This window comes from Danio aesculapii, chromosome 24 (genome assembly GCF_903798145.1).
Source record: "Danio aesculapii chromosome 24, fDanAes4.1, whole genome shotgun sequence".
NCBI lineage: Eukaryota > Metazoa > Chordata > Actinopteri > Cypriniformes > Danionidae > Danio > Danio aesculapii.
In genome coordinates, this window is record NC_079458.1 from 7736888 (window position 1) to 7754331 (window position 17444).

Sequence of the window (17444 nt, forward strand, 5' to 3'; positions counted from 1 at the left end):
TTATGAGTGTGGGTGTGAGAATGTGTGGGTGTTTCCCAGTACTGGGTTATGTCTGGAAGGGCATCCGCTGTGTAAAGCATGTGCCGGAATAGTTGGCGGTTCATTCCGCTGTGGCGCTGTGTGAAAAATAAGGAACTAGGCTGAAGGAAAATGAATAATTGAATGAGTAAAATAGTATTTAAACTCACATTGGAAACATTCAGCACAAAATAAAGCACATAATCAGCACCTGAGGTGATTATTGTCATTGTAGTTTATGCTGTTGATCAGCATCGCAGAAATAGAAACCATTTCTCCAGCAAAAAACATCTTTTAAAACGTAAAAGATAGCTTTTATTCCGTTTTAACAGTGCTGCTTTACACATAGTTAGGACCCTAATCTTAAACTTAACCTAAACTATCACCACTGAGACCCTAACCCTAATCATAACCATCACAACTGAAAGCCTAATCCAGATTCTTACCCTAAAACTAACCTAAATCTAATTCCAACCTTGAAATAACCAAATCTTAACTCTTTAATGTGGTGCCAGAAAGTGAGAAGCAGCCAAAACGTCTTCTCTTTACTTTCTTGGTCCTCATTCTGATGATCCAAAACATAAACTGCCCTTCACAAAGATAGTTATAAACACACACATACAGGTTTATGCAGACAGCACTCACACAAATATACACTACCTGACAAAAGTCTTGTCCTCGATCCCAGTTATAAGAGCAACAAGTAATAACTTGACTTCTAGTTGATCATTTGGAAATGTGACAGAAGGTAGATTTTCATGAATCATCTGTTGAACTGCATCCCAATAATCACAAATACTACAGAAGAGCTATTGGAAACCACATGGAGCCAAGATTCTCATAAAAATCAGTCAAGTTTAGTGTAAGAAAAATCATGGTTTGGGGTTACATTCAGTATGGGGGTGTGCGAGACATCTGCAGAGTGGACGGCAACATCAACAGCCTGAGGTATCAAGACATTTGTGCTCCCCATTACATTACAAACCACAGGAGAGGTCAAATTCTTCAGCAGGATAGTGCTCCTTCTCATACTTCAGCCTCCACATCAAAGTTCCTGAAAGCAAAGAAGGTCAAGGTGCTCCAGGATTGGCCAGCCCAGTCACCAAACATGAACATTATTGAACAGTCTGGGGTAAGATGGAGGCATTGAAGATGAATCTTGAGGAACTCTGGAAGTCCTGCAAGAACGCTTTCTTTGCCATTCCAGATGATTTTACTAATAAGCACATGCACATCCTTACACACTTTTGTGCACAAACACACACTTATGCATAAATAATAATGTACACGCACTTTCTTACACAAATGCACACACACAAACAAATGTGTACCTGCCTTTTCACACCAAACCAAATCACACATGAACACAACACACACACATGCAAAGCACACACACACACACTTCTCTGAGCCCAGAGTCCATTCAATTGCTCTCTGCCTCGTTCACAAAGAGCTGTCAGGCTTTTGAGGAAGCAGCATTAAAGATGTGCTTTTCTTAATTAGCTGATGCCATTGTTGCCAAAGTGACTTAAACAACACTTGCTGGCTGCTGTAGTCTTGAGGGAATGGAATGCTGGCGCAGGATAACTGATGATCGGTTTGGAGATGCCACAACATTTGTTCTGCTTCATAAAGCCGCTGTTGTTGCACTTGTGAAACACTCAGATGTAACTGCTGACTCCAGTCATTTAATTAGACGTTAAGTGGTTTCTTTTAGTAGTTTAGGTCAGGTTTGTTTGGTTATCTTATACATTTTTTTAAGGGACACCTTGGTGTTGTAGACTTTTTCTAAATGTAGATTAGAGATTGTAGGAATGATTTGTTTTCTGTATCTGTATGTTTTCTAATTATCCTTCATAGGGCGGTGCGATTCATCGGAATCAAATTGCAATCGCGATTTGAAACGTTGCGATTAGCTAATCGCAAGAGGCTGCAATATGAAATGTATTTCATTTCCCCCGCCCAGAGCAATTGTGTGACTGCCGTCTGTGTGTGATATCTTTACTACCCAATTGAGTGAGCAATCAGAATTGTGCAACCAAACTATGTGGAATGCCCACAAAACAAAAAACAAACAAACAGGAAGGCGCTTATGAGTGGTTATGATGGCTTCTGCCACTTCAGAAGCATTAATAGACGAATTAATATCATAGAAAAAAAGAACATCGGTGATATGGGAATATTTTGGTTTCAAAGTCACAGACAACAAACAAAAAAGAATTGTTGCCACAGTATGAGGAAATACAACAACCAGCACCTAATAAAGCACCACAAGCGGCTATATGAGGACTGTCTTACTAAAAAGTTGACTGAAAGTATTGCCAGTGACACTCAATCTGGTAGCAAGCAACAGCAAAGTACAATTTCAGAGTTGTTTCAGCCTTGTTAGTTTGCGGAGTGTAATAAGCTACACTATCTCCCTAATTTGAGTTGAACGTGTTTACAGAAAGGGTAGGTTGTTTTATTTGTGTTTACTGTTTGCTCTAGAGAAAAATTAGTGTTTCATTTCTGAATATTTTTAAAACAATATTGAATTGAATAAATGTTTGAGTAAGATAATATTTTTTCAGTTCCTTTTTTTGACTTACACTCACTGCATTTTTGCAGTAAGAAGCTTCGATACAGATTATTGAGCTGAAGCTAGACTGCAAAATCAAATCGAAATCGCAATATCTGTCAAAAAAATTGCAATTAGATATTTTCCCCAAATCACGCAGCCCTGATCCTTCACCGCACTTCCAGCTTCATTTTGATCTAAAATACACGCATTCAAATTTATTAAAAAAAAATAATAATTTGTGCGTAGTTAGTTTGTGTGTAGCCTCAATCAAGTTTAATTTTTGGCCCTTCATTAAAAAAAAAATAAATAAAAAGTTTGGGCATCCCTGACACACACACACACACACACACACACACACATACACACACACACACATATATATATATATATATATATATATATATATATATATATATATATATATAGAGAGAGAGAGAGAGAGAGAGAGAGAGAGAGAGAGAGAGAGAGAGAGAGAAATTAAAATTGAAAAATTAATATTGCACACAAGGCCATTTTTGACCATAAAAATGTTGAAACGGCTTTTTTTCCCAGCCAAAATAAAAGTAACACTTTCTCCAAAAAAAAAATCTTATTATATTGTAATGGTGCGTTCACACCAGACACGGACAAAGCAACAAGCGCGAGTGATTTTTATGTTAAGTCAATGCAAATACGCATATAGACATCCTGTGATGTGATTCGCATGTATGAGGCGGCACGAATGACGCGATTCGTGAGAATGAAGCGGCGTGAGTTGTGCGTTCTACGTATTTGATGCTCTTAACGTGTGAATCGTTTGGAAAATCTGAACTTCAGCGGACATTCGTGATGCGTTTACCAATCAGGTGCTTTCTCTTGTTGGGGCGTGCTTATGACATAATGCCTGTTGTTGGTGTCCCAAGGGGAAATCCTCTTGCAGACACGGGACAACAGCTCATCAAACTGGGCTCGGCTCGGTCGGAAGCACCGCTGAAAGCCTCCATTATCAAGGTATAGTTTCTGAAGGAGTTGATGAACTCTCAGAGCTGGCTGAACCTCTGAAAGGATCTAGTGGACCGAATGAATATACGCTGTTTTTAAACCTGTCTCAATAAAATCCATGTTAGCCCTTTAGCAACAAAGCTAGAGTCACCGGACAGACAGAAACCCTGCATATGACAGGAATCCGAGTCTACTATGAATTTAAAGAGAATTTGATGTGCAAATGAGGCAAGTGAACTCAAAATGTTCACGTGTCAATTTATGCGTGAATGGCGCAATCTATTAATACTTCAATTTGTACTTCAATGCCTCCATCTTACCCCAGACATGCTCAAAAAATATTACTTTAAAATATTAATTATTATGAAAATTCCACTGGAGGGCTAATAAATTTGCCTTTAACTTTTCGTTATATTATATACAATATATGTAAAGCAAATATTAAATATTTAATTTAATTCACTTGTCCGTCAGCAAATATAACTTCTAGCCAAATTAAGATTAATTTTTGTCTTGTATGATTTGTACTTTTGTGTTTTCAGCTGAATGTAAACAATAAAACCAACGCTATCTCATGACAATTCATAACTTCGATTTAGTGGCTAGTTCGTATGGATTCGTACGATCTCATTTGTACAATTTGGTCCAATTTGCTTATCTCCCAAAGACGGTTGGGTTTTGGGGCGGGTTGGGTGCAACACCTCCATTTTAAAATGGTGCATTTTCGTGCGACTGAACTCATACGAATTCGTACAAATTGGGCACTAAACTGACAAAACGTAAAATAGTCTGTTTCCTCGTGATATCAGCAAATATTAAATATATAATTTAATTCACTTGTCCGTCAGCAAATATGACTTCTAGCCAAATTCATATAAAATTTTGTCTTGTGTGATTTGTACTTTCGTCTTTTCGGCTTAATGTAAACAATAAAACCAACGCTATCTCACGACAATTCGTAACTTTTTGATTTAATGGCTAGTTCGAATGAATTCGTACGATCTCATTCATACAATTTGGTCCAATTTGCTCATCCCCCAGTGATGGTTGCGTTTAGGGGCGGGGTTGGGTGCTACGCCTCCTTTTTAAAACGGTACATTTTTGTTCAACTGAACTCGTACAAATTGGCCACTAAACTGACAAAACGTAAAATAGTTACGTTTCCTCGTGAGAGAAAGCTATATAAATAGCATTACAGTCCACATGAACCGGAAGCCTCGACTGTTTTTTATTTTTTGTTCATATTGTGAGGCAGTTCCTAGATAAACTGAATATTAAATGACAAAACAGTGGGTGTGGCTTGTTTTTTTTTATACCACGAGCTGATTGGATGTATTAAAGTAGGCGTTTCATTCAGACAGATTGGGAAAAAAGTTTTAAAAGAGTTTACAACCTTACAGACCCATCCTCCTCACTATTTCTGCTTGTTGTCAATTGACAGCTTTAGGGGCGTGGTTAAATAAGTTAACCACGCCCAATACCTCAGAAAGACCTAATCTGAGAATTTAACTGAAAACAAACAGCAAGTGCATTTTCAGATTTTAGCTTTAGATTACAGGGCAAACTATTTATTTTTCTTAATGGCATGCACAGATATATGGTTCACCACTAAACTAATAGAATCAATATGGCTAGTTTTGACTCCATGTTTACTTTAAGAGCATCTTAACAGAGCTGCGTAAATATAGACAAGTGTACATTTCCATCAGAATAACCGGTCATTATTTACTCTCTCGGCTGTTTGTTGGCTCTTCTGCTGGTGATGTTGTGCTCCAGTGTCTCAGATCTCCATCCATCACCTTCATCTCTGCAGACTCTATCAGTTCTCTCTCTTTCTCTCTCCGTCCGTCTGTCAGTCACCCTGACCGGCCAAACAACGGCTCCTTTCTGCTCTCCTTATCACCAGGTCAGCGGGTCAGTCCGGCACTGAGCATGCTCACACGCGCCTCGTATCGATTTTAATTTAGCACCGTACCCCCTGAATGCCAGCAGGAGCGAGAGGAGCGGGGGGCCGGCGGGTGATAGAGAGCCGCAGATAGAAGGCCATTCTCTGGGCCGAGTGTGTCTCTTTCAGCCCTTTTCTTTTGCTTTCGGATCTGGCGGGCTGCCGACGGGCCCCTAGAGGGTTTGAGGGGCCAGTGCTGAGGGGGCCGCCATTGTGGGGATTCACCAACACTGACAGCGGCGATAAAAACACTGGCTTTCCCTCTCACACACACACACACACACACACATACACACTTCAGTATTGTCCAGCACAGACATGCTGTTCACAATGTGTAACCTTTCGATAGCCAGACAGACTTTAACCCTGCGTGTTCTGATGGTAAATCTGAGTGTGTGTGTGTGTCTGATTTGTACGTTTAACCTTCTTCCCTTGTGACCTCTGTCATAATCAGGACTGAATTACCCTGGACTTGGAGGAGCTGATAGGATTATGTCAGAAATATAGACTCTGCTGGGATTATGGGTTTATAAGTCGCAAAGTTTATCAAGTGTATCAAGATCTAGCATGTAAAAGTGTGTGTAAACAGAGGTTGTGTAAATATAAGGTATATATGGTGAAAGAAAATGAGAGCTTTTATTATTTGTGTATTATACATATTTGGTAATTATTTCCAAGTTTTTTTATGTTTCAGTTGTGTAATATATAAATATGTAACATATTTTCACATAATAAAGTTATATAGTTGGGTGGCATGGTAGCTCAGTGGTTAGCATTGTTGCCTCACAGCAAGAAGGTCACTGGTTCGAGTCCCGGCAGGACTATGTGACATTTCTGTGTGGAGTTTGCATGTTCTCCCCGTGTTGACGTGGGTTTTAGTTAATAAAGATACTTATAGTTAAATTTTACGATACCAATACGATACCATATATATATATATATATATATAAAACAGTTGAAGTCAGAATTATTAGCCCCCCTGAATTATTAGCCCCCCATTTTTTTCTCTAATTTCTGTTTAACAGAGAGATTTTTTCAGCACATTTCTAAACTTTTAATAACTCATTTCTAATAACTGATTTATTTTATCTTTGCCATGATGACAGTAAATAATATTTTACTAGATATTTCTCAAGCTTAAAGCTTAAAGTGACATTTAAGGGTTTACTAGGTTAAATAGGTTAATTAATCAGGTTAGGGGAATTAGGCAAGTTATTGTATAACGATGGTATGTTCTGTAGACTACCGAAAAAAAAAATAGCTTAAAGGGGCTAATAATTTTGACCCTAAAATGTTTTTTTTTTATTAAAAACTGCTTTTATTCTAGCCGAAATAAAACAAAGACTTTCTCTAAAAGAAAAAAATATTAACAGACATACTGTGAAAATTTCCTTGCTCTGTTAAACATTATTACACAACATACATATACATATACAGGTGAAGTCAGAATTATTAGCCCTGCTTTTAATTTTGTTTTCTTTTTAAAATATTTCCCAAATATATATATATATATATATATATATATATATATATATATATATATATATATATATATATATATATATATATATATATATATATATAATGTATATATATAATGCATATATATATATACATTCTATACATATACACATATACACACTGTACACATACACTTTCATATTTATTCTTATTCACCTAATGGCAGCAAGAGATAGAGAGCAATATTCCACTTATATACATATTCGTATATTCCACTTATATTTAAAGCGTCACTGATCATTCTGTACACAGCGCTAAACATTTAGTTTTGTAGATATTATTAAAATATAGTTAAAATATCGATACTTTTTAAAAAATATCTATACCAAATTAAAAGCTTCTGAGTATTGATATATCGATACTTCAACATTGATGTGCACATCCCTAGTTGGCGGTTCATTCCGCTGTGGCGATCCATGACAAATCAGGGAGCCGAATGAAAATGAATTAATTAATGAAGTCAAATTGTACTGTATGTGAGTTTTAATTTACATTTACGCCTTCTATTCAGTTTATTTATTTTTTGTAATTATTGCATGAAAGTAAATTTTCAATATATAATATATAATAATATACTTATGCTGTCTTTTAATTTTTGATGTTACTTTTTTATTTTAAATTAGTATAGTACATAATAAAAATATATATTTGTATAAATGTATTTATTGATTTATTGCATCAAAGCTTTTAATGTATAATATATAAAAAAATAATAAAATACATGCTGTTGAGCACGTTCTTAAACAGCGCTGATTTGCCAACGTGTTCACATGCTCAAAAGAAATGACTGTGATTGGCCGTAAGGGTCATCAGTTCACTAAACTCACCACTGTTAACTCAGTGTAACCACAGATACAGGGACATTGGAGCATTTTAAAGCCGTGACTCATCAATGGATCGCTCGTATGTCAGCTTAGAGACAAACCAGCTGATCGACGTGACTTTGAAATGCTCTAGTGTCACTGTATCTGTGGTTACACTCAGTAAACAGTGGTGAGTTTGGTGAACTGATGACCCTTACGGCCATAGTCATTTCTGTTGAGCACGTGAACACAATGCCAAATCAGCGCTGAAATGTTCGTTGGAAACTGACATTTTTAAGCACCGATAGGTACCAAATTCTAGTATCGTGACAACACTAATATATAATTATATATACTGTATATTTGTGTATAGATTAATCAGTACCAAAGCCAAAACTGGAGCTAATCTAACAAAATAACTTAAGATCACGGTGCAAAAAAGTAGTACACCCAAATAAATATGCTAGAGAAAACTAATTATATAAAATTCAATACAAATTTTAATCAAGAAAATCAAGATAAGCATTAAAATTTTACATTTAATTAAAATTTTGAAGTGATTTGTTTATTTTTTTTGTTACAGCTTTAAATAGTTTAAATATATGATCTATTCCTAAAGATGTTCTGTATAGACTACACTCTTATTTTAATGAATATAGCCGTTTAATAAAACTGTTTTGTTTAAATGCACTAAAATATTTTGTCTGAATTCGCTGAGAAATGGATCAAACTATTCTTCAAAGGATATGTACTCATTTAGGCAGTATATGACATGCTGATTATAAACAAAATCACAACAAAATGTTGTTTTTTTACAAGAATAAAAGCATCTAACGCTTGATCCCTGTGTTTGGTTTTTGGCAGAGAGGAGAAGGAGCGCTGGATCCGGGCGAAGTACGAGCAGAAGCTGTTTGTGGTGGCTCTGCCTCAGTCGGACGTGCCGCTGGGACAGCAGCTCCTGCGGGCCGTGGTGGAGGACGACCTGCGGCTGGTGGTGCTCCTGCTGGCCCACGGCACCAAAGAAGAGGTCAATGAGACCTATGGGGATGGAGACGGACGCACAGCCTTGCACCTGTCCTGCGCCATGGCTAATGTGGTCATCACACAGCTGCTCATCTGGGTGAGGAAACACACTCCTTTTCAGTCTTACACTTCCCTACAGAACACATGTATAGATGCATATACTGTAGTATAATGGATGTTTAATAATAGTCTTGGTTCTCATTTACTCAACTTAGTTTTTTTGGGGGTTTTTCAGTGGGTGAAAGAAGGAAATGGGTTTTACATATCAAAACAATTGATCAAAGTGTTTAATTACATTTTCTGATAAAAAAATAGAGACTATTTTGCTATACTTTTTACCGAAGACAGCTTCTGATATTATTAGTTTTTCCTCCTTTTTTAATGTTGGAGTGTATGAAGCACAACTCAGAGATTCAACTTGTTAGTCCTAAAATTCTCAGTTGTGTGTATTTTTAGTTAAATGACTGGATTTCAGTGCAGAAATTGTCAAAATTGTAATAAACATGACCACTATAGTCAGTATTTTTAAAAGTGTTCCAGTTCCAGGCTTTCCAATCAGTAAGGACAGAGGATCGAGTGAATTAAAACTTGCTTTGAGTTTACTCACACTGAGACTGAATCAGAGGTATTTTAGAAAGGCTTTTTCTTTTAAAGCTTAATCAAACATTACATCACACTAAGCAGACTTTAAAAAAATCAAGTTAAATCTAATCTAACATAATTTAAGATAAAACACACACACTGACTTTTTAAAATAAAGAACACAAAAACATATGGTTGCACTGTACATTTTCAGTAAATGTTAAAGTAATTTTAATGTTCATATTAACTAACTAAATTAACATCAAATTAAATCAAATCTTAAACACATTAACTATTTAAACTAAAGAACATACATTAAAAAAATGACTTTTGCTGCCTGTTCAAACTACTTATGTAATGTGAGTTGAACCAACACAATTCTTAAGTTTTTTGGGTGACAACTTAATTGTATAATGTTCAATCGACTTAAATTGCAAAAACGATTAACTTAACTGATTTGAGTTGAGATAACATGAAGGAATTATGTGGAACCCAGCATTTTTTACGGTGTATGTTGTTTTTGCTAATACTTAAGTCAACTTAAAATGAACTAACATAACAATCAACTTACTAAATTAAACTTAAATTTAAATCTAATCTAACCTAATTCAGGATAAAACACACACATTAACTTTTTAAAATCAAGAACACAAAAACATATTGTTGCACTGTACATTTTAGCTCATTTTACATAATTTTAACGTTCATATTAACTAACTAGATTAGCATTAAGTTAAATCTAATGTAACTTTAATCTTAAACACATTAACAATTTTAATTAAAGAACATACACTCAAAAATAGCTTCTGCTGCCTGTTCAAACTACTTGTATAATATGAGTTGACCCAACACAATTCTTAAGTTTTTTGTGGGACAAATTAATTGTATTGTGTTCAATTGACCTAAATTTGCAAAAAAAAAACTATTTAGAGATTTGAGTTGAGACAACATGAAGGAATTGTGTGGAACCCCGCATTTTTTACAGTGTATGTTGTTTTTAGCTAATACTTAAGTCAACTTAAAATGAAAAAACATTACAATCAACTTACTAAATTAGCATCTGGTTAAATCTAATCTAACCTAATTCAAAATAAAACACACACATTAGCTTTTTTAAATCAAGAACACAAAAACATATTGTTGCACTGTACATTTTAGCTCATTTTACGTAATTTTAACGTTCATATTAACTAACTAGATTAGCATTAAGTTAAATCTAATGTAACTTTAATCTTTAACACATTAACAATTTTAATTAAAGAACATACATTTAAAAAAATTGCCTGTTGCTGCCTGTTCAAACTACTTGTATAATATGAGTTGACCCAACACAATTCTTAAGTTTTTTGTGGGACAAATTAATTGTATTGTGTTCAATTGACCTAAATTTGCAAAAAAAAACTATTTAGAGATTTGAGTTGAGACAACATGAAGGAATTGTGTGGAACCCCGCATTTTTTACAGTGTATGTTGTTTTTAGCTAATACTTAAGTCAACTTAAAATGAAAAAACATTACAATCAACTTACTAAATTAGCATCTGGTTAAATCTAATCTAACCTAATTCAAAATAAAACACACACATTAGCTTTTTTAAATCAAGAACACAAAAACATATTGTTGCACTGTACATTTTAGCTCATTTTACGTAACTTTAACGTTCATATTAACTAACTAGATTAGCATTAAGTTAAATCTAATGTAACTTTAATCTTAAACACATAAACTATTTTAAATAAAGAACATACACTCAAAAATTTGCTTCTGCTGCCTGTTCAAACTACTTATTTAATATGAGTTGAGCCAATACAATTCACCAACAAGTTTTTTGAGGCACAACTTAATTGTATCATGTTCAATCGACCTATATTTGCAAAAAAAACAAAGAGAGTTAAGAGATTTGAGTTGAGACAAAATGAAGCAATTGTGTGGAATCCAGCATTTTTTCCAGTGTATGTTGTTTTTAGCTAATACTTTAAGTTTGTAATTTATTTTTATTTAATTTAACAGGGACAATGTTCATTAATAAACAGTGAAACTGTAAATAAGCCAGAGTTAGCCACAAGGGCTAATTTTCATCTGTTGCCCCTGCCAGATTTTAAAAGGCAACCTAAAATCAAAAAAACACATCATCACACATACAAAAACAGTAGTTACATATGACAACAGGATAAAACATGTAATAAAGAATTACACATGATTACAAACTTGATTTGCTGTAGCCATTTCTTTAACTTATATTTAAAAGTTGAGTAATTTGTAACACCCCTTAACTCAATGAGAAGTGTATTCCAAAAATGACTGGCTGTAACTGAGAAGACTGATCGTGTAAAAGTTGTACGTCTGAATTGCACAGCACAGTCTCCCCTGGTAACAGATCATGTTGCTTGACCATTATTGTTCTTGTGTGTCACAAACTCACATAATGGGGGTGGAGCAAATCCATATAAAATGTTAAAAATCATACAAGCATCAGCCAAATATTTCATATTATCAAAGCTCAATAATTAATGTTTTTGTATTATATTACAATGATAATACCTAATAGACTTCTGATTAAATACTTTAAGTGCCTGTTTATAAAGTGATTCAACTGATTTTAAAACAGTCACTTAAAATGTCAACTTAAAATGAAATAACATTACAGTCAACTTACTAAATTAACATCTAGTTAAATCTAATCTAACTTAAATCAAATTAAGCACATTCACTTTTTTAAATAAAGTATATTAAAATATAAATTGTTACACTGTACTTTTTTAGTCATTTCAACGTAGATAAGTTAAATTGAAATGTGTTGCTTAAAAAATTAAGTTGAATCCAGATTAACTTTATAAAATAAGTAACATATCATGGATTTTTGATCATATATATATATATATATTTTACGGTGTATGACTTATTAATTCTTATTTTTTTTACAGTGTAGTGACTTTTTAAAGAAGATTTTTGATTCATTAAATGCAAGTCATTGGCTACCCACACGTTAAGAGTAAAAAAGGCTAACTAAACTAAATTAAAGGGGCTCTATTATGCAAAAATCACTTTTATAAGGGGTTCAAACTCAGTTGTGTGGCAGCAGTGTGTGAATATAGCCAGCCTCTAATGGTAAAAAATTGTGAATTTTCTTTTTCATAATCACACTTGATAAAAACAGTCTGCAGAATCACTTTGATTGACATTTTCCCTTTATACGTGTCATCAGAGGGGGAAAGCCCCGCCCATTGGTGACAATCTCTCCCTCATTAGCATAGGACATTAGTCTTGTTTTTGAATCTGCCACTATGCTGATATAGGAATTTCTAGCTCCGCCCTCTTTTGAAAAGATCATTTGAATTTAAAGCGACAGTCACCAAAATGGCACAATTAAGATCAAAGCCTAAAAGGGTTAGTTTCAAAGAGTTCTGAAATATTATCTGTGTGGTATTTTGAGCTTCACATACACACTCTAGGAACATCAGAGACCTATTTTAGATCTTCTAATAAAGGATATAATAGGTCCCCTTTAATACCTGTAGCTCATAATGATTCATTGAGGTCTGATCAACCAAAATAATTAATCAGTGCAAGTAACTGAACTCTATTTTCAACTTTCTTACTTTTATGTCATATGCATGAAAGCACGGGCTACATAAAGCAGCCCATTGGACAACACTAATCAACCCTGTGTCCCTGTGTTTTTCCAGTATGGTGTGGACGTGAAGAGTCGTGACGCGCGCGGTCAGACGCCCCTGTCTTACGCCCAGCGAGCGGGCAGTCAAGAGTGCGCTGATATCCTCATCCAACACGGCTGTCCTGCTGATGGCGGTGGCGCTTTATCCACACCCACAGCCACGCGACACAATCCCAACATCAACAACAACAATGGCCAGTGCGCAGAGCTCAACCGCAGCCTCAGCATCATGTAAAACCCGTCTCTTCTTAAAAATACCACTGCTGCTCGCCGAAAAACCACATCACTTCCCCTCAGCGTGACGTCAGATTTTAGGAAACGTAGTGTCATTTGTATCATGTAAATCCGTCATGACTTTAATGTTAGCGTACAGCGAGAATTAGCAGTGTTAACATGATCAAAGCGTGTGTTTTTTTTACTTTGACTTTTCTTGAGTGGATGTCGAGAGGAAATGTGATCAACTGACTGACGACAGGTTTAAAAACGTTTTATTTTTAACATCTGTTGCTTCACGCACATGTGCTTTTATACATCAGAAGATTCCATTCTGATAGTTTAACCAAAAATAGGATTTACTCTATTTACACAAATATTTACACTCTCCCATGTCTTTTTTCTTTTTAGATTTGCGCGACTTGTTTCTTTTGTGGAAAACCATTGAAAGTATTTCCTATCCTGGCTCCCATTGACTTCCATTGTGTTTTTTTTTTGTAAGTCAGTGGAAATCAGGATGGTTTGGTTTGTACCATTCTTCAAAATATCTTCTTTTTTGTTCGACGTAACACAAAGAAAGTCCTACAGGGTTGGAACGACGTGTGGAGGAGTATTTGGATTTTTGAGTTTATCTTTTAAATGAGAGATTCTGAGAAATGTTCTCAGGAATGTTGGAATTTGAGAATTTATAAGCTTTCTCTCAATTCAAACTTTATTTTTCACTATTTTAGGTTTATACCTTGAAATTTTGTCTGTTTTTCCACCATTTTAAAAATATAGACTTCTGAAATATAGAAATAGAAATATAGAATTTTGAGAACTAAATCTTAAAATTCAGAAACATTCGAAAAATATGAAATATTTGTTAAAAACTTTCAATTGTAAAATATAAATTCACAATTTACATGAACATGAACAATTATTATAAGAGTTGCAAGAAAAAAGCCAAAATAATTTTTTTTCTCGTAATTTGCATATTAATTCTGACGAAGCTTCAAAAACCTGCATACTTCACCGTAATTACTTTGAGGTTTAAATAAGGGATAATAAAATAGTTTTATGCAGCACAAGATACTGTATTGCTCTAACAAGAGTCCTATGGCAAGAAATACACTTAAAAATATTCTGAATTACATTTATAAAATGCCTAATAGCAAATCAAAGTACAATCCAAAATTATCTTAATGGTCTTAAAATTTCTTTGTCTAAAATATATTTGTATTATTTTTGAATATTGCTGTTTTACATTCACTCGTGACTAATCGCATAAAAATAACAAATATTTACTGATAATAACATAAATGAAATAATTAGCAAACTTTTATTTATGCGTTTAGTCACGATTAATAATTAAAAAGCACAGATTAGTCATGATTAATCATGAAATCCAGACTCACAATGTGTTTTAAATGTGATTAGTTGTGATTAATCATTAAACAACACTCTTTTTTCTTTCCTGGAATGATGATGTATTTTGAATGCGTTTAGTCAAAACTAATCGCCAAACAACACTAATTTCCTTCCTGAATGATGTATTTTGAATGCAATTAGTCACGATTAATCGTTAAACAACACATTTTTTTTCCCGAATGATGATGTATTTTGAATTCGATTAGTCACGATGAATCCTCACACAATACAATTTTTTCCCAAGAATGATGATGTATTTCGAATTCGATTAGTCACGATGAATCCTCAAACAATACAATTTTTTCCCTAGAATGATGATGTATTTTAAATTCGATTAGTCACGATTAATCGTTAAACAACACTTTTTTCCCAGAATGATGTTGTATTTTGAATTCGATTAGTCACGATAAATCGTTAATCAACACTATTTTTTCCCGAATGATGATGTATTTTAAATTCGATTAGTCATGATTAATCGTCAAATACAAAACAATTCCCAGAATAATGATGTATTTTGTATGTGCTTAGTCACAATTAATCATCAAACAACACTATTATTTTCCCCAGAATTCCCCAGAATGATCATGTATTTTGAATACGATTAATCACAATTAATTGTTAAACAACAACAAAAACAATGAACTTCGATGTATTTTAAATGTGATTAGTCCTGATTAATTGTTAAACGACACAAATTTTTCCCCGAATGATTGATGATTGATGATGATGAATATTTTAAATGCAATTAATCACAATTTATCGTCAAACAACACTAATTTTTCCCCCCAAATGATGATGTATTTTGAATACGATTAGTCACGATTAATCATTAAAACAACACTAATCCCCCCCACCCCCCCCACGCCCCTTACCAGCAAAATCCCTTGATTGCTGAAGTACTTTGAATGCAGTTAGTCACAATTAATCGTTAAACAACACAAAAAATTGCAAATTACGATGTTTTGAATGCGATTAGTCACGATTAATTGTTAAAACACAATTATTTTTTTTGAATGATGATGTATTTTGAATGTGATTAGTCACAATTAATCTTTAAACAACACAAAAATTAGCAAATTACAATGTATTTTGAATGCGATTGTATTTTAGTCACGATTAATCGTTAAACTGCACTATTTTTGTTTTTTTAATTGAACATTTAAGTGCACAATTCACCCTCATTTAATAGTTACCACCACTGTGCCCTTGAACCAAGCTCAGAAAATAACGGCTGCTGGGTAACCCATTACCATTTGTGTAGCATCAGTTACCGAAACCCAAATCATTGCACCAGTTTACATTCTACGTTTAGCCGTTACATGACTGTCCTGCAAAGGCTTGATCGCCTGACGAATACTGTGTTATAACCGATGCCTTGTGTAAATCATTTCAGTCCATTTAGATCCATTCAGTAGCAGAGGACAATTCCTGCGTGCTAGTTAAGAAATAAAACATGTGTTTGTTACGAGTCTAATGACCTCCACACTTGGTTTTTGTATCCATTGGAATCCAGTGTTTGTAATGGATTGGGATAATGGTGATGTGGATTATGTACATACGTGTATGTGTGTGCGTGCGCGTGTGTGTAAAATAGCTTTTCCTTCTCCCTCTTTCAGCTAGCAGTGTAAAACCTCTCAGCCTTAACCCTCGTTTGCTAGTGTGCTTCAACTTTTACTTGAAATATGAAATCATGATTAGATCCTTATTAATATTTTGGCTCTTGTGAGATAAAGGGAGAGCGAAGGGAGATGGGAACCTTGACAATCGCAAGGTTGTTAAAATTACCAGACAGTATTTTAAGTTTACATATGTTTTTGTGGATGTTTTATATGGAAGTTTGTTTCTGCTGTTTAGTAAAATTTAAAAGTGTAGTTGAGGCTTTTTTTTCTCCCGGTTCTAACTTTTTTTTTCAGTTTTGAGAAAAAAAAGTGAGAATTTTAAGATATAAACCAAGAATTGCATTGAAATAGAGTCTATAAACCTTCCAAGAAAGACTTGAAAGATTACTAATATCTCAAATAAGATTAATTCATTCATTTTCCTTCGGCTTAGTCTCTTTATTCATCAGGGGTCACCACAGCAGAATGAACCGCCAACTTATCTAGTATATGTTTTACACAGCGGATGCCCTTCCACCTGCAACCAAGTACTGGGAAACACCCATACACACTGATTCACACTCGTACACTACGGCCAATTTAGTTAATCCAATTCACCTACAGAGCATATGTTTGGACTGTGAGGGAAATCAAAGCACCTGGAGGAAACTCACACCAACATGGGGAGAACATGCAAACTCCACAAAGAAATACCAACTGAGCCAGCCGGGACTTGAACCAGCGACCTTCTTGCTGTGAGGCGACAGTGCTACCCACTGAGCCAGTTTTGATATTTACAAATTATAGGCTTTCTCACAGTTTTGATTGAGTTCAGGGATTAATTATTTGTATTTTATATGATAGTTTGTTTCTACCATGTAGTAAAAAAACAACAACTTAGAAGGCTAATTTTGACTTTTTATCTCATGATTTTGACTTTTTAATATATTGCATTACAGTTTAGAACACACGTGTCAATTCCAGTTCCTGGATGGCCGCAGCTCTGCACAGTTTAGTTGTTGCAATTGTGAATTTAAAGGCTTTCTTACAATTTTGCCTGTAGTTCTTAGATTATTTCTGACAATTTATACTTTTTCTCCAAATTCAAGTTTAAAAGT

At 34.4% G+C, this 17444-nt stretch overlaps 1 protein-coding gene across 3 annotated transcripts in view; it reads left to right on the forward strand.

Annotated features, from left to right (window-relative positions):
• agap3 (ArfGAP with GTPase domain, ankyrin repeat and PH domain 3) overlaps positions 1-17444 on the forward strand; it is a 371686-nt gene extending 354242 nt beyond the window's left edge. For all 3 annotated transcript variants that reach the window (XM_056450381.1, XM_056450382.1, XM_056450380.1), the window contains exons 17-18: positions 8693-8948; positions 13119-17444. In XM_056450381.1, coding sequence (XP_056306356.1) covers positions 8693-8948; positions 13119-13340 — 478 coding nt within the window. In that variant the 3' untranslated portion in view covers positions 13341-17444. The remainder of the gene's footprint in view (positions 1-8692; positions 8949-13118) is intronic.